General features: G+C 47.9%; 1 protein-coding gene across 1 annotated transcript; it reads left to right on the plus strand.

Annotated features, from left to right (window-relative positions):
- The first annotated feature begins 10917 nt into the window (after window positions 1-10917).
- Window positions 10918-12369, plus strand: LOC123823688 (interferon lambda-3-like). Its single transcript, XM_045846644.1, has 6 exons — window positions 10918-10933; window positions 11039-11220; window positions 11528-11605; window positions 11847-11990; window positions 12099-12182; window positions 12271-12369. Exons 1-6 carry the CDS (start codon window positions 10918-10920, stop codon window positions 12367-12369), a joined length of 603 nt encoding a protein of 200 aa, XP_045702600.1.
- Window positions 12370-23236: the final 10867 nt, after the last annotated feature.

Consider the following 23236-nt stretch of genomic DNA (forward strand, 5'->3'; position numbering starts at 1 on the left):
GAATGTGGGCCCACCCCCAGCTCATCTGGGAGCCCAAAGCTTATTTATGCACTAAACCCCACCCCTGCCTTAAGTTATTTCCATTCATCCCTTATTTATGGAGATGTAGCCCTGATTCACATTCAAAAGAATTTATTTTTCTACTTTTACACAATATGTTCAAGTAAACTATAAGGAATTGGAACTTCCATGATTAATGAATCCTTGAGTGTGTGTGTGGCTGTGTGCCTATACTGAGTGCAGATGTCTATGTGGTACAGGTGAAATTAGTGACTGGTTGTGTATATTTGTGTGTGCCAGACTTCTGGGACTGTCTGTATATGTGCCCAAGTGAGTGTCTACATGAACCTGAGTCTAACTGAAGGTGCATAATGGCATATTTATGCCCACATCTGTGCAAAAGTGTGTGTATATGCACAGGTTTATATATCTCTCTGTCTCTTCCAGATTGTAAACTGAATATCTCTCTTTTCCATATGGACCTAGGACAGATAAAGGTCTATACCAATCAGGTTGTTTTACGTATGATAAGAATCAAAACCCAAACTCAAATAAGTAGAACAAAAATGAGTTTATTATCACACATAAAATGTCAGTTGACAGGGAAGTTCTAAGATTCCTTCATTCATTCACTCAATAATGTCATTGGGACACCAGATTCTTTCCATTCCTTTTGACTGATTCTTGTTCTGGTTACCTCATGGTCTCAAGATGGCAGCCACAGATCCAGCTGTCACATATATACAACATCCTCCAAGCAATAACAGTATACCCCAAACAATGGGGTAAAACAAGAACCATCTTATTATGCTCACTGATTCTATGGGTCACGAATTTGGACAGGGGCCAGTATGGAGAGCTGGCCTCTCTTCACAAAGTTTGATTCTTCACACAGTTCCTAGCAAAGAAAACCTTTCAGAGAAACTCCCTGTTGGGTGTGCATCCTTGTCTCATTGGCTAGAATTTAGTCATATGCCCAAGCCTAACCCAGTCACGTGCCCAAGCCTAACCCAGTCACTGGCAAGGAAGATGTAATTACAAAGATAGTGTTAGACCAATCAAGAACCCCTCTGAGGCTAGGGGAAATGTGTCCCAGGGAGAGTGAGTACCTAAACAAATTTTAGAGTTCGGTCAGCAGGGAAAAGGTGAGAGATGGATCTAGGAAGCAGCCTAAAGTGGCACATGGAGGTTCCAAGGTGATGAATCTCTTGTGGGAGTGAATCCAGTGGGCCCCCAATGGGAGCACTGTTTCTGTTGTTAAAATACTGAAATGCTTTCATAACAGTTGTCAAATAGCTATTTCCCCAACCCCCCTAGGCAAACCTGCCCACCCCTTGAAGCCCCTACACCTCCCCATGATTCAGAAATGAGAGAATTATTACCTGGTGCGGGGCTGGGGAGGTGTCCCATGATCTGCTCCTATATGCAGCCAGTGTGCGTTCTAACCACAGTGTGGTTGTTAAATAGTTTGCTGGTATCTCCAGCTCATGCACAGTATGTGTCATGGTTTTTGAAAACTGGCCACCAAGTCTTTGACATTCACTCCTTCAAAAGGTAGACTCAATGCTCTCCTCCCATTGAACCTGAACTTGTGACTTCTTCATTCAATAGAGTGTAGTGGAAGTCAAGTCATGTGATTTCCATCACCAAGTCCACCTAGCACTCTCAGAACACACATTCTCACACTGCCCCTCTTGGAACCCCCACCCACATGCTGCAAGAAACCCAAACCACAGGGAGAGGCCACATGAGCACACTCTGGTTGGCAGTCACAGCTGAACTCAGCGTCGCGGTCATCCCAGCTCGGTGACCAGGCACGTGAGTGTAGAAGCGTCCGTGATCCCAGCCATCTCCACTGTGCCGTGATCAAGTTCCTGACCCACAGAATCTGGGAGCATAGTAAAGTAATGTTTGTTTTTATGCCGCTAGGTTTGGATTTTTATGAGGCAATAGATAATTGCAAAACTGTGACAGCCACCAGCCCATCACAATCCCTCATGAGGTGTATCACAAGAAATTTATTACCAAGCGTAATCCACAGAAGTTTCTAAATGGTTGAACATTACAGGGGTTTCAAAATCATCCCCATAATTCTATAACTGTCACTCCTTTGCATTCTCATGTTTTCTCAATTAGGGGATAAAGGTTGGAGTACGGCCATACACTAGAAATGACATACAGTTCCACAGCCACTCCCACTGCAGTATATGGATTGTAGGTGTCAGAACCCCAGTTTGGTTGTGAGCAGCAAGGTGCCCAGCCCAGGGCATAAAATTATTCCCTCTCCCTCAACACCTGCTTCCCACCCAGACTCCCTTGCAGTTTGGAGTGGTCTTAGGATTAAACAGCTTTGTAATTGAGTTAATGTATATAAAGAATAAAACAATTTTTGAAGCAGGTCAAGCCTCATATATCTATTTATTGCTGTTACTCTTATTATTTTAGACTTTTTTTCTTCCTTGACACAAAAAAACTTTCATTTGTTCCCTTCCTTCCTACTTAGTTCTTTGGTATGAGGATGTGAGGCCTGGAGCTCTGGTGACCATTTTATGACCACGAGGCAACTAGCCTAGAATCTGACTCTATCCTTCCCAGGAAGGTAGGACAGAAGGGTAGGAAATGGGTCCTTAGTGATGTCAATAAGCTATTACACCAAACCTCCAAACTCCCTAATTCCAGAATTCTTATTAAATAAGATAACCAAATGTCTTCAGTCACATTAATTGGGTTTTCTGTTTGCAGCCAAGTGGATCCTCACAAATCCATCTTTGCATGCTCAGCACCAAATCCAGAGAACACGGTCAATTAATACTTGATAAAAAAAAAAGTTTGACTCACATGACATGTCTGACTTCGGGCAAATGACCCCCTTCAACATGACTCCTGTAATGGAAATGAGATTGCAAATCTCTATGTGGAGAAGCAAAGGTCTAGCAAAGAAATTCTGAACTGTATATATTTTGGGTTTTCCTGCCCCCACATCCATTTCTCCTGCTAAAGCCCCCTCTTTCAATCCTTCATTTGGTCGGACACAGACTCAGGTCTGCTCAGTCAGAGCACTCCATGGCAGATCACAGTGGCAAGCCTTCCCAGGCCCTCCCTCATGACCTTGCATCAGCTGTTTCCCCTGCTTGGAACATGCTCTGCCACTCTCCACCACCACCATGTCCTTACCTGGCTGATTTCTACTCATCCCCTAAGTCTCAGCTAATATCCCCTCCTCTTCCAAACACCCTTCTGAGTGGTCCACTGGGATTTCTATAATTCTTACAAGCCCAACAAACTTTCCCATCTGACTTTGCTGGTGAGTTTTAGGATCAACTATATGAAATTGTCGATAATTTGCCATTTCTGGCCTACAAAACTGGCAATTCCATATGATTCAACCAATTTTTATTTTAGCCACCCCCATTCCCCAGACCCCTAACCCAGACACCTGAATACCGAGGGGTAAACCAACCACTATCTGGCCAATCAAAGCATTGCATTCCCTCAGATGCCACAACCAGTGCAAGAGTGGCTGGCCTGTGACACTGATTGGGCCAATCTGAGCCCTTCCCTGGGATTTTTTTTTTTTAATTTAGACTGGAGATTTTGCCATTTTCCCACTGGACTATGGTGCTGGAAGGATTGGGTCTGTGCCTGCAAATCAATGTCCATTTTCCCAGCACATGCAGTTGAACAGATAATATGCGCTGAGGCAGTGAAATGAGTAGGAGAGTGTCTTGGTGGGGTTGAGTCTGAGGTCCAGTCTCTAAGGCCAAGTGCCTTGTAGCTTTACCCTAAATTGTCACCTTCCTACCTATATGAACCAACAAATGCCTGCCTTTTATATTTCTTCTGTTAAGCTATGTTCTGTCACTTGCTACGAAAAGGCTCTAACACATGTCCCTGACCCTGCAGGCGGGGTCGGGCAGCTCCCCTGGGCTCGCACAGTCTCCTTTTCTTCTCCCATCACGGCTGTTTTGTCATCTGTCTGTCCGGGAGGGCTGGGACTGGGTCTGTCTCGGTCAGTGCTGCACCCACAGTGCCAGGCACAGACCACATGCTCAAACACTCCTCCTGGAACATACCATGCCGTCTCTCACTGGTGTACCTGTGCCTTGGGTTTAAAGCTCTTAATTTTGAAGGAACGAGCACACCATTGGCGCTGATTCTCTGTTAAATGAAGGGCCTGGGGTTACAAGAGGAGGAAGGTGGTGGGGGGTCCTCCAAAGGGCTAAACCAGGGACTGTGTGGGCCCCAAATATGTCAATAAATGGGTGTCATGTTCTGGGATGACAGGTCCTGATTTTGTTTTGAAGGCAGGTGCACCCCACTCCAAAGCTAGGGTTTCCACCAAAATCAGACCACATGTGCTCACTGCTCACACACTTCGTTGTCTTCCCATAGCTCTGAGAATAAAATCTCCACTCTTTATTTTCTTTCTCTTTTTCCTGTGGTGCCCACTTTCCCTAAAATCTTGACTCTTGATCACAGACCACGAGGTTCTGCACAATCTGCTGCCTGCTCACCTCTCCCACCTGCTCTCCCCCACCCTCCCCCACTCCAGTCCAGACACACTGCCTCCAACACACCGAGCACAGTCTTGTCTCACAGCCTTCGCACGTGCTATTTCCATCACCAGGAATGCCGTCCCCTGGCTCTTCCCACAGTGGGTTTCTTCAGCTCCAACATCACCTTTTTGGACCCGCCCCCACTAATCTAAAGTAGGCCCCTCAGTCATCCTGTCCCATCAGCCTGTTTTCACTCCTTCATTCATTTCATGGTACTGACTTACCACCAGACACTCATTACATATTTACTGGCTTCTTTACTGTGTCCCCCCCCCCAAGAGGCAGGGTTTCCTGTTTTGTCTGTTTTGTTCAGTGCTGTATCCCCTGCGCAGGGCTAGGTACATAGTACCTGCTCGATAAAGCTTTCTCAGGTGACTCAGAGACAATATAGTCAGATGATTAGGTGTGCAGAATTTGGAGGCAGTAAACTTTCTAGTCACAGCTCCTCCATTCACTGGCTGTATGATCTGAGGCATGTTCCTTAGCTTCTGAACTGTTTCCTCACCTGGAGAAGGTGGGTGCACACACTACATCTCGGCTGCAGAGTGTAAATGCGATCATGCTTACTATCGAGTTACTTCATTTTGTGAGCGTTATGTGCCCGGTGCTGGGTTGCATGCTCTCTTTTCATGCATCAGGGAGGGTTTGTGGGCTCAGTGCCTGGCATGTGGGAAGCCCTCTGTGCCCAGGAGTCGTGATGACTGAGATAGATAAGTGTGGCTGGGTCACTGGGTGAGGGAGCCTCCTGGCCTGTGATTCTCTGGTGCCTCTGTCCTTGCTGCCTCCCACCCTGTTTGCCCAGATCTTTCCCCTCCCTCCTTCTCTGCTTCTATTTCTGTCTCTCCTCCTCCCCAGGTCTCAGGGGGCCTCTGGCTGGCATGAAGCCTCTTCCTTCTACTCCAGGATCAGGAAGTTTTCACTGCAGGGCCCCCCAACCAGAGTTGGGGAGCACCTCAATCAATTTCCCTTCTCTAGACACTACCTGACCTGCAACTCCCCTCCCCACACCATCCTCTGTGCCCCCAGCAAATCCCTCCTCCACTTAGTGATCCCTCCTATTCCAGACAGAACAGCCAATGAGCTCTTCCCCTCCTCCCCTCCCTCCCCAGGCTGGCTTTGGACACTCACACTCAGCCTGAGGTCTTTGGGGCCCTTCCCCAGCCCCCACATGCAACAGACTGTAGTGGTAAGGAACAGACAGACACTGAGACCAAACTGCCAGCTCCACGCTTTGTTGGGGATCTTTGGACAAGTGACTTCATTCACTTCTCCCTGGTTCAGATTTCTGCCTGTAAAATGGAACCAAAGATATCTTCCTTGGACAGTTGCCCAACCTCGGAGAGATGAGCTGGGCTTAGCACAACGCCGGTGTGTGGAATGAGCATTCACTAACTGCTCAGCAGTAGCGTTCTGTGGTTAAGAGGACAGATTCAGTAGGCAGGCTGCCTGTCTTTTCAAACCCCAATTTTGCCACCTTCTGCTTCTGTGACCTTGGGCACGCTACTTAACGTTTCTGGGTGTCAATTTCCTCATCTGTAAAGTGGGATAACTGTAAATGTTCTAGGGTTGTTGTGAGGATTAAATGACTTAAGTGCTTGGCACATGATAAGCACTCACTAAATGTTAGCTATTATCATTGTATTATTATTTATTATTATTATTATTATTTCCCACCTGTAAGTCTTTCAGAGGATAGGAAATTGTCTCCAAGTCTCCCTGGTCTCAGCCATCCTTCCTTCGGTCTCAGTCATTATGCTGCAACGTAGGGTTCCCTACTCCCAAGGCACAAGGACACACACAGAGGTCGGCAGAGCAGCTTTTGGAAAAGTTTGTTTATTCATCCATGCTCCCACTTCATCATTCATTCAGTTTTCATGGATGGTGTTGGCTGTTGCCTGTTACTGGCCAGGTATTGGGAATGCCGAGCCACAGACCCCGTCATCAGGGGGCTACAGAATGGAGAGGGAACCAGACATCAAAGTCTGAGGCACAGAAAGGAGGCAATGTGCTGGGTCCAGAGCTCACTGAGGGGTGCCTGGGAGTGAGGTTAGACAGGCAGACAGCTGCCTGGTCCACTGGTACCTGTCAGATCTTTTAAGTGTTGTTGGATTTCCCTGGAGAGGACATAAGGAGTCCTTGCAGGGTTTTAAGCAAGGGAGCAACTGCTGCAATGTGTGAGGCTGAAAGTTCAGGCCTCACTAGAGGAGAGTGGACTGGACGAGGGAGCCTGGGTGTGAGGAGATGGTGAGTTCGACCTCAGTGAGGTGGAGATGGGAGTGATGTGTATTTGTACCTTTAGTGGAATAGACGCAATATATGCAAAGCAATTACCACCTCAACTGACAAGTGGAAGTATCTCAGAAACCGTAAGTACGCACCGTGGTTGTGGTGGTTAAAAATGTAAGCTCTGACGTCAGAGAGATCTTAGAATTTCGATTTCTGCCCAGTCCCTTATTGTTCCCAGTGTCGCCTAGACCCTGGAGCTACTGGTGGGCTCGCGGAGGGTGTGGTAGCCTGGTGAGTGCCCCCCTCCCTGGCCCCGCCCCCTCCTGAGCTGCTTCACAGCCCCCTTGCCATCCCACCCCCCATAAGCTTGCTCTGTGCTCTCCAGCCCCACAGCTTGGCCTCCTCTTTCCGCTTAGTGATCGGTGCGGCTGAGCCCCAAACCCATCCAGACAACGATTGGCGTCCTCTTGGTGTTGCCAGATCTGCGCCAGACCTGGGGCTGAGAGGCTCCCCGGAGGAGACTTGGTCCATTTCATTGTCCCTTTGTTTACTTCCTGTCCCCTTCCACCTCAAGCTGGCGAGGCCAGCTTCCTCAAGGAAGTCCCTCTGGCCACCCTCCCAAAACGCAGAGCTGTGAGTGGAGCCCGTGGACGTCACGGGAGGAGCGGTGGGGAGATGAGTGAGTGGAGATCCGCCTGGAGCACAGGGTCCACTGGTGACCAACGGAGGAGGATTTCTCGGGAAGAAATTCCTGCCTCAGCCCCGCTCTGCTTCCTTCTGGGGTTCCAGGACTCGCCTCGATGCCACGAAACCAGCGTCATCTTCAACCTCCTGTGCCTGTTCACGTGGGGCCTGAAGCTAGGGGCGCACTCGGGGCCTTCTCTCTGACCCCCTGAAGCCTCTGCCAGGACCTGCGGGTCTGCAGGGGGAGGGCTGCGAGCTCCGCTGTGATGCCCCTTCCTCAAGGCCCGTCTCCAGCCGCAGGCGCTGAAGCTCAGGGGCTCTGCCGCTGCTGGCCAGACCTGGACAGTCTGCAACGGGTGCGCCAGTAGGCGCGGGTGCTTTTCCAAGGACGAGAACGTGGTCCCCTGAAGCAGGAACTTTCTTTCTTTTTTCTTTCTTTCTTTCTTTCTTTCTTTCTTTCTTTCTTTCTTTCTTTCTTTCTTTCTTTCTTTCTTTCTTTCTTTCTTTCTTTCTTTCTTTCTTTCTTTCTTTCTTTCTTTCTTTCTTTCTTTCTTCCTTCCTTCCTTCCTTCCTTCCTTCCTTCCTTCCTTCCTTCCTTCCTTTCTTTCTTTCTTTCTCTTTCTTTCTTTCGTTCTTCCTTCCTTCCTTCCTTCCTTCCTTCCTTCCTTCCTTCCTTCCTTCCTTCCTTCCTTCCTTCCTTTCTTTCTTTCGTTCTTTCTTTCGTTCTTTCTTTCTTTCTTCTTTCTTTTTTTTGGAAGTTTTCAATGGGATGCGTTCCCCTAAGATCTTCCAGGGGCCTCGTCTGGCACCAAGAGACTTGAGTCCTGGATTCACACGTCACGTTGATTGCATGCACCACGGACCAGTTTCTGCTTTCTGGTTACAGAAGCCCAGAACGCCGTCTCCCGTGGCAGGTCCCACGTCCTGATCTCAACCTTCAGTGTCTGCTTTGAGATTCTGTGAATCTGTGACTCTGACCTCCCCACTGGGGAGGCCTCATCCCCTAAGGGATTTGGCAGTGCAAGGGCCCAAAGTCCTCAGCTGACTGTAGTATTTTGATTCTGTTACTCACGTGACTTTTGTGTTTGTGAAGTCCCTATGTAATTTGCTATTCTGTCTTCTGGTGGTAATTTATTGCCATTATTAAATATACTTGCATTTACATTGGTTGATCCCCTGCGATCATTTGGGGGACACTTTTCAGTTCAAAATGCTCAGCCAGGGAAATCAAATGACTTCAGTTTCAATTCTGAGCCACCCTCTTAGTTATGGTGTTACTGCGTAATTACTTCTCTCTGAGCCTCAGTTTCCTCATCCATACAATGCCATTCTTATCCTTTTCTTGCAAAAGAGTAATGTACACTGAAGTAGTGTTTCTAAAGCTTCCAGCTGAGGCCATAGGATGGTCTTCATTAATGGTCTCTATTAAATAATCACACATGTAAATACACAACCAATTGCACTTTTTATGTGTCCAAGTCTGGGGGCTGGCAATCATGGTTGCTAACTGCAGGCCTCTTTGCCAAGGGCACCCAGCTGTGAGGGTCAGAGCCAGGTTTCAATCCCATGCTCTCAACCACCTCACGGCACTTCCTTTCTAAGAAAAACAAGTATGAATTTAGGAATTTTGAGATCTTCTGTCCATTTTCAGAATTCATTGTTGATGCAGTGTCTCCTGCCCTGAGTTAAGGCCATTGCAATTGACAGAAACTGACCAGTGCCCTGGAAGGTGACAGGGGCACACTTCCGTTCTTGGCTTTGAAACATTTTTAAGTATCAGAGTTCCGTATTCCCAAATGAAGATTCTGTCCACTCTCTCGGGAATTATGAATCATGGACAAAGGGTTTCGGGTGGTAGTCAATGTCAAAAAGCAGTGGGCACCTTCCGTCCTAAAATCATTGTCTGTATATCCAGGAGATCCAGCTACACAGAAGGTGCACGGTGCCATGGTTACTGCCTGGGGTGTCAGAGAAAACTTGTTTAAAATTCTGTCCTCACCATTTAATTCTTTCGTGACCTTGGGCAGGCCTCTTAACATCTGAGTCCCTACGTTTTATTATTTTTATTTATTTATTTAACTTTATAATTTGATTATTTGAAGATGCTTTATATTTAGAACAGGTCACAACATTCAGCTTCTCTCCCTTCTGCCAGTGTTACTCCATATTTAAACTGTAGGGAAAGTCCAGGGTGCCCTCGGTATCACCATGGGTTTAGCTCTGCAAGTGGCAAAGGCTTTGTGATGGGGTGAGACATAAAGAACTGAACAAAACGGGGATGTCTCTCTTTTCCTTTTGCACTGACTGCTCCCCTCACAATCTTCACATAGCTGCCCTCTCTTCTTTAAGTCTTCATTCAGATGTGATTTCTCAGGCCACCTCATCCAGTGCAACCATATCTTACATATACCCTGCCGTCACCCCTCTGTAGTTCTTTCATTTTCTGTTCCTTGATGTAACGTACACCTGTGCTTAAACCCCTTTCTCCTACTTTCTGTCACTCCTCTCTAGTAAAAGTTCCTCCAAGGGTTGTTTTGTAGGGGTTTTTTTTTCAATACCTCATGTCAGGCACCTTGAGCTGTGCTTGACACAAAGTGGGGGCTGAATAATACTTGGTGAATAAATGAAGGCATTTGTCGCAAACTGAGCTGGTTCCCTGAAGTCCTTGGCCACAACGCAGTTTCCTAGAGAACCTCCCATTCCCGCATCCCTCGGTGCCTGGACAGTTAAAGATGTTAGTGAGGTTCCCCTCCTTCCTCTTCCTTCTCTCTCAGTATCAGCTGTGGGAGTGAGGGAGTAGCTGGTCTCCTTGCTCTATTTTAGCCTGCTTTCCCTTTCTGACACTCTTCTTCCCCCCTTCACCCGCTTCAGCCTCTCCCTTCCTCTTCTCCCTCCCCATAATAACTTCTCTTGAAAGTTCCAGGTCCTTTCTGGCACTACCCTAGCACTGCATTGATCCTCCTCTCCCTGCACTGCAGTATCCTGCACAAAGACAAGTCCCTCTGTCCCCTCCCTGTCAGGGCACTGTGACCCCCCTTTGTGGGGCTGAGGCTGCCCCTACCCTGAGACTCATCTTAGGAATACACCTCCTCTATGTGAACCTGAATCTGTGTCAGTTTCTCTTTCCCTCCAGCTGCTCACCTGGCTCAAGGCCACACTGTGCACCAGCTTCCCCAGCCTGGGGCCTCCCCTAGTGGCCATTGTGTTTTCACTTTTCCTACATCAGCTGGGATTGCCCGTCTGTCCAGGCTAAAAGCTGTACCATGGAGCTCAGGCAGGTGTTCCATCAGAGCAGAGCTGGAAGTTCAGAGACACACACAGAGCAGCAGACTGAGAGCCAGAAGAGGAGACTGAGGTCACAGACACAAAACAAGGCTGAGTGAGAGACCCTGGTGACAGCCTCTCAGTGGACACTTGGATCCCCCTGTGCTGACAGAGACCAGAGACAGAGATGAGGATGCAGCTGGGTGAGCCCCCACCTCATGGCTCATGACCCCCCACCTCCCCACAGCCTCCACCCTCAGCCCCTGACACTGTCTGTGCCCTCATGTGTCTCTCCTTCTGTAACACAGACTTGCCTGTGGGTTGCATGCTGGTGCTGATGCTGATGACCATGGAGCTGACCAGGATGGGAGCAGTTCCTGCCCCCACGCCCCTCAGTACCCTCCCGGGTGCAAGCGGCTGCTCCATGGCCCAGTTCAAGTCTCTGCCCCCACAAGAAATGAAGGCCTTCAGGAGGGCCAAGGATGCCTTGGTGAGTCTCCCCACTGCCCCACCTGCTGTGGGCCAACCTCCACCCTCCCTCTGTGGGCTACCATGCTCCATTTGGCTCACGGTGGACCTGTACCCTCCCCTAGCTGGGCTACCGTGCACTTCTCACAGTGGGCTGACTCCTGCTGCTGCTGCATTGGGCTGACTCGTGTTCTTCTGCAGGGGAGATGCCTCCACCTGCTTTTGGAGGTTAACCCCACTCCTTATGTCATTGGTCTCCCCCCAGTCCCATTGCAGGGGTCTAACCTCAGCCCTCCAGCTGTGTGCTGACCCCTGCCCTTGCTCTCCAGGAGGAGTCCCTGCTGGTGAAGAACTGGAGCTGCAGCTCCCACCCATTCCCCAGGACCCGGGACCTGAGGCAGCTGCACGTGAGTTGGGAGAGTCAGGCTTGGCCCTGCCCTCACCTGGCCCTGCTCCTCTGCCTGCTTAAGTGGCCTCTTCACCTTCTCCTCACTCTCCGGTCTTTTTGCTCTCCTTGACTTCTTCTCCTCACCTGCCACATTGGCTGTGTCCTCTCACCTGTCCTGACCTTACCTTTACTGTTCCTTCCTCAGCCCTCCTCACCTGTTTCTGTCTCACATGCAGCTCTCACCTGTTTCCCCTCGTCAGGTGTGGGAGCGCCCCGTGGCCTTGGAGGCTGAGCTGGCCCTGACACTGAAGGTCCTGGATACTGTGGCTAACTCTACCCTGGGGGACATCCTGGACCAGCCCCTTCACACGCTTCACTACATCCACACCAAGCTTCAGGCCTGTGTGAGTGCTCTGGGCTCTTGGGCCATGTCTGTGGGCTCTGACTCTCCCCTACATAGGTCCATCCGTGTCCCAGGCCCTGCCTCACACAGCACCCTCCTCTGCCCACAGGTCCCAGCTCAGGCCACAGCAGGCCCCAAGCCCCGGGGATACCTCCACCGCTGGCTGCGACGCCTCCAGGTGTCTGTGAAGAAGGTAAGTGACCAGGGAGTGACCAGTATCTGGGGACAACTGGGACCCAGATCATGACCTGGGTCACTGACCTGTTCTGTCTTCCCCACAGGAGTCCACTGACTGCCTTGAAGCCTCTGTCACATTCAACCTCTTCCGCCTCCTCACCCATGACCTGAAATGTGTCGCCAGTGGAGACCTGTGTGTCTGACCCCGAGGCCCATCCGCAACCTGTGCCATCACCTTAGATTTTATTTATGCCTCACTCACATTTCTTAATTTATTGCCACTCATCCACTATTTATGTATTTATCTGTGTGAGTTTTCAAACTCACACCCAATAAAGTGTTTATTTTTTGTCAAAACTGTGCAAACAGTGAAGAAAAGATGCTGTTTGTGCTGTGGGGTGTGTGTGTTTGTGGGGATTCCATTTCCAGGGCTGGTTTGAGAGAGACCTGACCTCTGTGACCACTTTGGTGCTGACCCTGTGGACCACCGACCAGTCTTATTTCCCCTGAACGCCTCCTTTGACATTCCATGAATCTCTGACTCTTGGATCTCCCCACCTGAGCAGGTCCCATTTCTGAGGGATTTGGAGAGCACCAGTGTCAAAGTTCTCAGCTGCAGTCCCGCGTCACTTACCACCAGGGGTCGTTCTGAGGAATGCATCCTTAGGGGAATCTGTCGTTGTGCGGACGTCACAGAGTGCCCTTACACTGACCGCGATGGTGCCGCCACTGCACACCTTGGCTGTGTGGTGTAGCCTGTCGCTCCTGGACCACACACCTGTGCTGCAGGTTGAACTGTATTCAACACTGTAGGCAGTTATAACACAATGAAAAGTATTTGTGTATCTAAACATATCTACACACACAAAAGGCACAGTGAACATGTGGTATAAGAGATAAAAATGTCACACCTGCATAGGGCACTCACGTGTGAGGAGCTTGTGGAACCAGGAGTTGCTCTGGGTGATCAGTGAGTGAGTGGTGAGTGAACGTGAAGACCTAGGACGCTCTGTCCACTGCTATGGACTGCATAAACTCTGTACATTTAGGGTTCCTAATGTACAGAACAACACAATACTGCATCAAACACGAGAGAAAATAGTGCAAAGATGCAGTAAACACAAGGTGTATAGACTGCTGCCAGCCTAACACACATACTGTCCTACAGCAAACTCTTTTATATAAATAGAAAGAGCGCACTCTAAAATAATGATGAAATGTATAGTAAATACATAAAACAGTAACACAGCCCTCTATTATGAAGTATTGTGTAGTGTACACTACCGGATGTGCTCTACTTGCATGTGACTGGCTGCACGTCAGGGTGTTTACAGCAGTATCACCACAAACACATGGGCAATGTATGGAGCTAGGGGGTCACAACAGCTACAGTGTCACTAGGCAATAGCAACTGTCCAGCTCCATTATAATTCAACGGGACCACCATCGTATATGTGGTCCATCGTTAACTGAAAGATCATCATGCCACTCATGACTGCATTGTGATTATTTGGGATCCTGTTACTAATGTGTCCTTACAGTTGTAAGACCTGTGTGCTTGTGGTATTCCTCTGTTTCTCCTGGTGTTCGTTCATTTTCATTTCCGTAATGGTGTGGCAGCTGGCAATGCAAGCACTCATTCTGAGGTAGTGTGAAGTGGTGGAGGTCCGACTTTGAAGTCAGAGCTAAATTTGATGGGACATTTCTCTGCCCATTGACTTTTAGTGGTATACTTGCCTTTTTCTTTTTTTAAATATATTTTATTGATTATGCTATTACAGTGTCCCATTCCCCCCCCCATTTCCCTCCACCCTGCACACCCCACTCGCATTCCTCCTCTTTAGTTCATGTCCATGGGTCATACACATAAGATCTTTGGCTTCTAAATTTCCTATACTATTCTTATCTTCCCCTTGTCTATATTCTACCTGCCATTTATGCTACTTATTCTCTGTACCTTTTCCCACCTTCTCCCCTTCCCACTCTCCCACTGATAACCCTCCATGTGATCTCCATTTCTCTGATTCTATTCCTGTTCTAGTTGTTTGCTTAGTTCATTTTTCTTTTGTTTTGTTTTAAGGTTCAGTCATTAATAGCTGTGAGTTTGTTGTCCTTTTACTGTTAATATTTTTATCTTCTTTTTTCTTAGAGAGGTCCCTTTAACACTTCATATAATAAGGGCTGGGTGGTGATGATCTCTTTTAACTTGACCTTGTCTGGGAAGCACTTTATCTGCCCTTCCATTCTAAATGATAGCTTTGCTGGATAGAGCAATCTTGGATGGAGGTCCTTGCCTTTCATGACCTGGAATACTTCTTTCCAGCCCCTTCTTGCCTGTAAGGTTTCTTTTGAGAAATTGGCTCATAGTCTAATGGGAACTCCTTTGTAGATAACTATCTCCTTTCCTCTTGCTGCTTTTAAGATTCTCTCCTTATCTTTAATCTTGGCTAATGTAATTATGATGTGCCTTGGTGTGTTTCTCCTTGGGTCCAACCTCTTTGGGACTCTCTGAGCTTCCTAGACTTCCTGAAAGTCTATTCCCTTTGCCAGATTGTGGAAGTTCTCCATTGTATTTTCAAGTAAGTTTTCAATTTCTTGCTGCTGTTCTTCTCCTTCTGGCACCCCTATGATTCAGATGTTGGAACACTTAAAGATGTCCTGGAGGTTCCTAAGCCTCTCCTCATTTTTTTGAATTCTTGTTTCTTCATTCTGTTCTGGTTCAATGTTCCTTTCTTCCTTTTGCTCCAAACCATTGATTCCAGTCCTGGTTTCCTTCCTGCCATTGTTGGTTCCCTGTAGATATTTATTTCACATAATGCAACTGTCATTGCTGTGGGGGAGGGGGGTTATGCTGTTGAAGTACCCAGTGAGTTCCTGGAGCATCCTGATAACCAGTATTTTGAACTCTGCATCTGATAGGTTGGCTATTTCTTTGTCACTTAGTTGTATTTTTTACTGGAGATTTGAACTGTACTTTCATTTAGGCCATTTTTTTTTGTCTCTGCGCACCTGTTACACAGTAAGGGGCAGAGCCTTAGGTGTTCACCAGGGCAGGGCAACCCATTTGGTTGCATTGTGATTCTGTATATGGGGAAGGGGTCTAAGAGGGGACAGTTCTTTTTGCTCCACTCTCTGCCAGTTTTCAGTCACTTCCCCAGCTATCCACGGTCAAATTGGGCGCTCTGGTGCTGATTCCCAGGTGGGTGGGTTTGTGTATGTTCTGGGATCCTGTGGCTCTCTCCCACAAACTCTCCTGTGAGGCTGGGAGTTTCTCTCACTGCCGCCTCAACCCCCACAAGAGTTTTCAGTCAGAGGTTTTGAGGCTTTATTTCCCTGTACTGAACCCTGTGTTGTGTGGTCTATCTCGCTCCCTAGTAGTTCCTCCCAGTTTATCTGCACATGAATGTGGGACTGCCTGTCTGAAAGCCACCACCTCGCCTGGCCCACCAGCCACTGCCTTGCTGAGAGTTTTTTTCCACCCAGCTGCCTGTCTCCACCCCTCCTACCAGTCTGGATGAATGTTTCTTCTTTAACTCCTTGGTTGTTGGACTTCCATACAGTTCGATTTTCCAACAGTTCTGGTTGTTTTTGTTTTTAAAGTTGTTGTTGTCCTTCTTTTGGTTGTGTAAGGAGGCACAGTGTGTCTACCTATGCCTCCATCTTGGCCGGATGTCCAGACATATGTAATCTACTTGCCTTTTGCTAAACTTTAGTTTTCTCCATTTGCAAATAACTTAGTGATACCACCCTTTGAAAAGTTTGCCTATCCATCCATCCATCCATCCACCTGCCCATTGATTCTCCATGGATGGTGTTGTTAGCTGCAATGGCACCAGAATATCTCTGGCAGCTAGAGTGCCCTCAGTTCAGCAATCTCAGCATTTGAGTTCTGGCTAAGAAAGGAATCACAGGTAAGACTCAAATATAAGCAAAAGTTTATTTACAAAATCACAGAGGTAGAAGGGGTGAGCTGTGGAAGAAGTGAGCCAGCTGGGCTGTGTGGGCTCAGGAAACAAGTTACAGAGACAAAAAAGGGCCCTTAGAGCTTAGGCTTTAAAAAAGGCAGAGGGAACACCCCTGTGGAAAAAGAAGGGGAATGATGCAGGCATGTTCAAGAGACAGAAAGAGTCTGCACTGGGTCCTTCCTCTTGCAGGCTTTATCTGGAGGTCTCAGGGGGAAACCTCCATAGAATATTCACCAGTTTTCCAGGTGTATCTTTTTAGGGTTGTGGTCTCTGCTGATGTTCTGCACGAGGGCATGGTGTTAGGGTAGTTGATGACATGGGCCATGAAAGAACTCACAAAGAGAAGAAAGTGTAGAAAATAAAGCTTTTATTCACACTCCAGAAAGGAGAGGGGCGTAGTGTGGAGAGAGGCACCAGCATTGAGGGGTGGGGGCTTTGAGCTCTTATTGGATTATAACTGGATTTTTTAACAGGTGGGAGGGGGTTGCTGTTGTGTGGCCCTTGGCTGCTGGGGCATTGTAACATGAGGCTGCAGTTTGCTCCAGTGTTATCTGCTGCCTGTGGCTGCAGGGAACTGTTAGGTCAGAGTCGCCCAAGAAACCAGATGGACTCAATGAGTCAAGGAGCAGGGTTTATCAGCCAGGAATAAGAGGGAAAGTGGAGCTAACCAAGGGAGGTTGGGGAACCAACCAAGGGAGGTTAAGACTCGCTTGGTTGTTCTTAGGGCAGGGTTTTTAAGCACAAAGACCCATGAAGGGTAACTGGTTGGGAGTCAGAGTCTGATTGGCTAGAGCTGGTTGCTGGGTGCCATTTCTGCTGACCGTTGTTCTTGACACATCTTGTCAGCCGCATGTTAAAGCTGCATCCTGTTACACCGTATAGGCTGACCCCAGACCCCAATCGTAGCCAGGCATCTGTTTTTCCTGGGTAGGGTCGGCAGGCAGTTTCCCACGGTACAGTTTCTTGCCTGGTGATTTTCCATTCCTCCTAGGCCTACCTGTGTCTGTCAGGAACTGTTAGTTCTGTTCCTGCTTTCCAGTAATTTCCAGTCCTGGGGACACAAGCTCCGAAGAGTAAAATGGCAGTCATGTTTAACAAGGTCATAGGCCTCTCTGGCAATTGGTGCCACGATAGCATATGGTGCTGGCTTTATCATTTTGCATGGGGTCATTAGTCATCACACCTTTCCCACTGTCGGCCATGGGGTTAGCCAGCCTGGCCGCTTTTCTGGGCTGGAGCTGAAACATAGCTGAGGCCTAGATGTTATCTCTAGGGCTTAATGCTTAAGGGAGTGGTCATGCAAGGGCTAGTAAGGGAGTCAGATGAGGCTATTATCTGGCCCCTTTTTTCTTCCTTTAGGGGGGTCTACCATATGACTTGAACCATGCCAAGGGGGGAAAGGTCAGGGGAGGGTCTAAGCTGAATGACCATTGATAAGAAAGATCAGGGGTTAAAACTATATGAACAGCAATATGCTAGGGGAGGAAAGGTTACCCCGGGCATTAAGACCCACCATACAACAATCTGTTGCAAGGCACCCTGAGCTTTCTACTCTGGGGTACTTTCCATATCCTATCGTCCTTGGTCTCCTGAGGTCTGTTTAACTGCCTAGTACAGTATTGCCTGAGCCACAGACCCCGTCATCAGAGGGCTACAGAATGGAGAGGGAACCAGACATCAAAGTCTGAGGCACAGAAAGGAGGCAATGTGCTGGGTCCAGAGCTCACTGAGGGGTGCCTGGGAGTGAGGTCAGACAGGCAGACAGCTGCCTGGTCCACTGGTACCTGTCAGATCTTTTAAGCGTTGTTGGATTTCCCTGGAGAGGACATAAGGAGTCCTTGCAGGGTTTTTAAGCAAGGGAGCAACTGCTGCAATGTGTGAGGCTGAAAGTTCAGGCCTCACTAGAGGAGAGTGGACTGGACGAGGGAGCCTGGGTGTGAGGAGATGGTGAGTTCGACCTCAGTGAGGTGGAGATGGGAGTGATGTGTATTTGTACCTTTAGTGGAATAGACGCAATATATGCAAAGCAATTACCACCTCAACTGACAAGTGGAAGTATCTCAGAAACCGTAAGTACGCACCGTGGTTGTGGTGGTTAAAAATGTAAGCTCTGACATCAGAGAGATCTTAGAATTTCAATTTCTGCTCATTTAACCACTGTGTGACTTTAGGGGAGTCGCTTAAACTTTTAGTTTCCAATCAGTAAAATAGTTACAATATCCTTCCTCAATGGGTGGCTGTGTGGATTAAATGTGTTAAATCGTGTCAAGTGCTAAGGCATAATCCCTGGCACAAAATAGTACTCAATATTAAATCAATTTATCAAGATTTTAAAAAGCTCTAATCTGTGAACTGTCAATAAGATAGGAAGTTGTATCTCCATCTCTAAAATGGACAAAAGAGACACAGCTGTTGCCAGCCAAACAAAAATTATGCTTGTCCTTATTTGCGGCAGAGCCCTCTTCCACATCACTCGGATGAGTGTCCGTATGACTATGTGACTGTATCAGCCAGGGTTTCTGCAGGAGACCAATGTCACCGTCAGGTGGGGTAAGGGATTTGTTTAAGCAGCACTGTACAGAGGTGGGGCATGGGTAAGGAACACCAGCAAAGCTAAGCAACCCAGGCTCAGCTAACAGCCAGAAGCTACTACCCTCCCTAAACCAGAAAGGACACAACAAGGAGTGGCTATGAGTTTCCAGGCAGAGAGATTCTGCCAGCCCACAGCCCAGGAGGGAAGGAGGCGGGAGAGTACACACTGTGGACGAAAAGAAGGGGTTCTATGGAAAGTAACCTCACAGGGTGATCTCATTGTAAATTCCTAAATGGGGAGGTCAAGGTGGGCAGTCATGTCCCAGGCCAACAACTTCTTTAGTGAGAGGATTTTAAGCCAGCTCTGTCCATTGTTCTTGTGCATCCGGGTTAACACACCTTTGAGAGTCAGAAGTGATACTCCTGGAAGGCATACCCACCCTTAAGAAAGCACAGAACCTTCTTAACTAGCCTGTAATCCCATCCCCACCTTGCTTTCTCCCGCCTTCAGGTAATCTTCCTTACATTCACACCTTAATTCCAAAAGTGCATAAAAGAAACTGCAAACTGTCATTCTCTGTAGCATTTGAGATCTGGCTCCTTGGCATAGATCTTTGTTTTGGCTCAGATAAATTCTTATCAATAATCCTTTCTGTTGACAATACCCAACAGCTCATTCCCCCTCCAGTGTTTTCTGCTAACGCCTCCCACTGGCTGAACCCAGCTGGAAGACAGAAGGCAAGGGAGCCCCAGCTGGTGTCCAGATTCCCGGACCTAGGGCAGAGCAGACAGTGGCTGCAGAGGGAAGGAGATGGCACATGAACAGGGATCCCATGCTGGCTGATGATGGGGAATCAGGCTTGGGGGGCGGTGGGCGCTCAAGAAAGGTTTTGTGTTGGTGCCTGTGGCAGGCTACAGAATGCCTCTCCAAAAGATATCCATGTCCTGACCCCCGCAACATGCAAATGTCACCTTATTTGCAAAAGAGGTCTTTGCAGATGTGCTTAAATGGAAGATTCTGAGGTGAGGTTACACTGGATTACTAGTGTGGGTCCTGAATGCCAGGGCCAGTGTCATTGTAAGAGGAAGACAGAGGGAGATAACATACACAGAAGAGGAGGCAAAGGCTACAGTGATGGGGCCACAGGCCAAGCAGTGCCAACAGCCACCAGCAGCAGGGAGAGGAGAGGAACGGGTGTCCCCCTGGCACCTCCAGAGGAATTGTGGCCCTGCTGGCCCCTCATTTTGGCCCAGTGATACTGATTTCAGAGTTCTTGCCTCCAGAACTGTGAGAGAATACATTTCTGTTGTTTTATGCCACAGAGTTTGTGGTAATTTGTTACAGTAGCCATGGCAAATCCACATAGTTCTAGGTCATTTTTTGCAGAAAGGGATTTATTATAGAGTGTTCAGTGTCAGGAAGGCTAAACAAATAGGCTGTGTGTTGACCATTTAGGTACAACTTCAAAAGCCAAACTATAAACCTGGGCTTTTCTCAGGCCCACTTCCTTTCTAGTGAGAAAGACTGACTGGAACTTAAGGAAAATACCGTATTTTGTCCTGTACAATACAGACCCATGCCTATGTGCTCATTATACACAGGATTATTATACCCATTATTATACCCATGGTATGTGATTATTACACCATGTATAATGCACATAATTATTTTTCCATGAAAAATTTGGGCAAAAAAATGTGCGTTACACACAGCAAAATACAGTATACTCCATTGGGAGGGTCTGTGGGAAGAGGCTGGGCTTGTGGGTGGTCTCACACTCAAGGTAATCACAAGAACCCTGCACACGAGGACTCTACGGGAAGAATTCTGTGTTCTAATTCTCCCTCCTCTTGTCTTCCTTTTCCTTCTGTAAATGTTCCTCCTCCTTGGCAGGCCAGGAGTGTGCATGTGGCTACCACACCTACATGCACTGGGTCACAGCACTTTCTTTTTCCCAAATAAATCCTTGTTGATAACAAAACACACAGGCAATGTTAGTTTTCAGTCAATAGTAGGATCAGGATCTCGACTACGCATTAGGAAGGGGCTGCCACCGCCATGAAGAGGAAGGCAGCACCACCAGGAATTTGTCACAACTATGGGACAACTGCCATCAGGAAACTGCTGTAATCAGAAAGACCTTCCACAGAAAAGGCCCCTAACTGCAGGGAGGCTGGAAGGTACAGTTTTTAGCTTTTCAGGGCCGGCAAGCAGGAGGGCAGACAACAGGGAAGCTGAAATGGATGGTTGGCACCAACCCACCATACTCAACACAGGTCTCCTGGTTGTCAGAGGGGACACCAGTACTCACCCACACGAATGGCTATCATTGGTAACATTGAGGGAGCACTCGAGATCTTGCCTCCTGGCATATGCTGCCAGTTTGGCTCAAATAAACTCATAGAAATTTTCTACAGGTTTGTACATTTCTTACACTGTTATTTAGTTGGTGTAGCTGGCAGGATTCCGAATAAGCCCACCCAACGTCACCCTGTGGACCCGGACCTGGTGTTGGGTATAAGCAAGGGCCTCTCGTACCCCACTGGCTCTCTGCTTCTCACGGGGTGAACTCGGGTGACTTTTCTCGGAATTGCAGGCCTCCTTGCTTTAAGTAGCAGACCATGCCTTCATTGGAGCTGTTGTTAGAAAATCCTCGAGGTGCATGAGGGATGAGAAGAAGAGAGAAAAACAAAGGTTGAAAGTAGCAAGAGCTGGAGTGTAAGAGCAACTGGAATGAGAACTCTGCTGGACCTGTGCTCTCTGGGTCACACTGTGTCCCACTGTCACCCTGTTCAGAGCCTGGCACCCCGTAGAGACTCAGTAGATATTTTTGAATAAATAGGTGAAATACTTTCAGGAGACATTTTTTGATAATGACTGGGGTCTGGTTTTCACTCTGAATGTTGTTGGACTTTCACCCTTCGAATTTCTGATGCAGTACTGGGGGGGCTGGGGAATCTGCATTTTTGAGGAGCTCCTGCTGATGCTGCTGGTTCAGGGGCCCCACTTTGAGGACCACTGTTCCAAACCACGCAGTTATTTTGGCTGCGTTGGAGCGTGGTGAGAGCCCGGAACAAATAGTCCCAATTGGTGACATCGTTACAGAAATGTAATTAATGAGGTGTGATGAACCAGTGTGAACTTAAGTACTCATCCAAACCTTTCACTGTATTTCTGCAACAGACAGCATTTGTGTAAGTCGTGTGCTGTCTATAACATTTATGTTCAAGTACTACTCTGATTAAGACTAATACTTTCTTTTTTCTTCTAGAGGCAATTTTGTGTGTGTGTATATATACCAATCTCCTTTTCTGTGGTCTGCTGAAAAGTGTCAAATCAAGGTTGTGAGATCTGAAACGAGGATTTTTTCTTATTATACAAATCAAAATGTAGAAATGAATTTTAAAAAATGAACCCCAAACCTGCTATTCTTCCCACTGCATCGCCAGAGCCCTTTGCAATACCTCTGTTATAACTCTTCTTATATTGTGTTCGAATCATTGATTTACTGTCTGACTCTCTCCAGGGCTCACGGGCTCCTCAAGGAGAGGCATTCTTCCACGTGAAGAAAAAATGTGTGAAAAGAGTTGTTTATTTTCTACTATTTGTCCAGTGTGTGTAAACAGTGAGGGCATGGTTTCTGGATGAAGATGCCCGTGTATGTCCTCACGTGGGCATGTCAGCGTGCTCTCGAGTTGAGATGCGTGGGTGTGGAGTGTGAGAGGTTTGGGGCTGAGGGCTTGTCGGTGGTGGTGGGAGTGTGCTTCTGTCGGAGGGGCATTGTCTGGGCTGTTTCGCTGGGACTGTGTAGCAAACACGTGCCTCCACTCAGTGTGTATAGACACCAGTGAGATGAGTGACCACCAGTGGCAGACTGTGTGAAGGATTGTCCCTCGCCCCTGCCCATGTGTGTGTCCCTGCATTAGGGACACTGGGATCTCTGTGGGTTCTCTTTGATGCTGGCTGTGTGCTGTGGCCCAATGGGCCCTGTGTTCCTGTCCCCAGGAACTATCTGGGGCTCCTTGCTGTCCCATGTCACCACCTGTGTGTGAAGCTCATGGCCCCACTGGGCAGGTGGAGCTCTGGGTGACTGCATCCAGGCAGCTGCACTTACCATGTCTCCATCCCTGAATCCCAGCCCTTGCACAGCTGTGGACCTGGGAGGTTCCATGCCCTTGAGGTCAAAGAGGACCCCTGGGAAGTCAGTGGCTGGAGATTAGATTTCATGTGGTCATGGAAGGAGAGGAGAGAGCCAGATCCAGGTCTGGTCTGGGGCAGCACCAGGCCAAGGCCCGGGGCCTCAGAGTCATTACAGGGAGAGTCACCGTAGCTCCTATTTACTGAGCACCTACCATGTGCTGGACACCACACTTCATGCTTTATGTGTTTGTAGGTGTGCTGTTGCCTTATTCAATGTCACACACTAAGTACTTATGTTACATTTATAAATAACAAGTATGTGGAGTGTTCACGTTTATGAAAGTTTCATTGTATTAGTTATAAATTACTTTCTAATATACAGTGATTTTATATTACTATGTCCTATTTCTATTATCATTTTCTATTATCCCA

This window comes from Phyllostomus hastatus, unplaced genomic scaffold, assembly GCF_019186645.2.
Source record: "Phyllostomus hastatus isolate PE091 unplaced genomic scaffold, TTU_PhHast_1.1 phas_contig_5, whole genome shotgun sequence".
Taxonomy (NCBI): Eukaryota; Metazoa; Chordata; class Mammalia; order Chiroptera; family Phyllostomidae; genus Phyllostomus; species Phyllostomus hastatus.

Bases quoted from the DNA above. Each gene is read 5' to 3' on its own strand.
- LOC123823688 (XM_045846644.1), top strand. The intron at 11,991-12,098 runs GTGAGTGCTCTG...CTCTGCCCACAG, and splicing joins ACACCAAGCTTCAGGCCTGT to GTCCCAGCTCAGGCCACAGC. The intron at 12,183-12,270 runs GTAAGTGACCAG...TCTTCCCCACAG, and splicing joins TCCAGGTGTCTGTGAAGAAG to GAGTCCACTGACTGCCTTGA.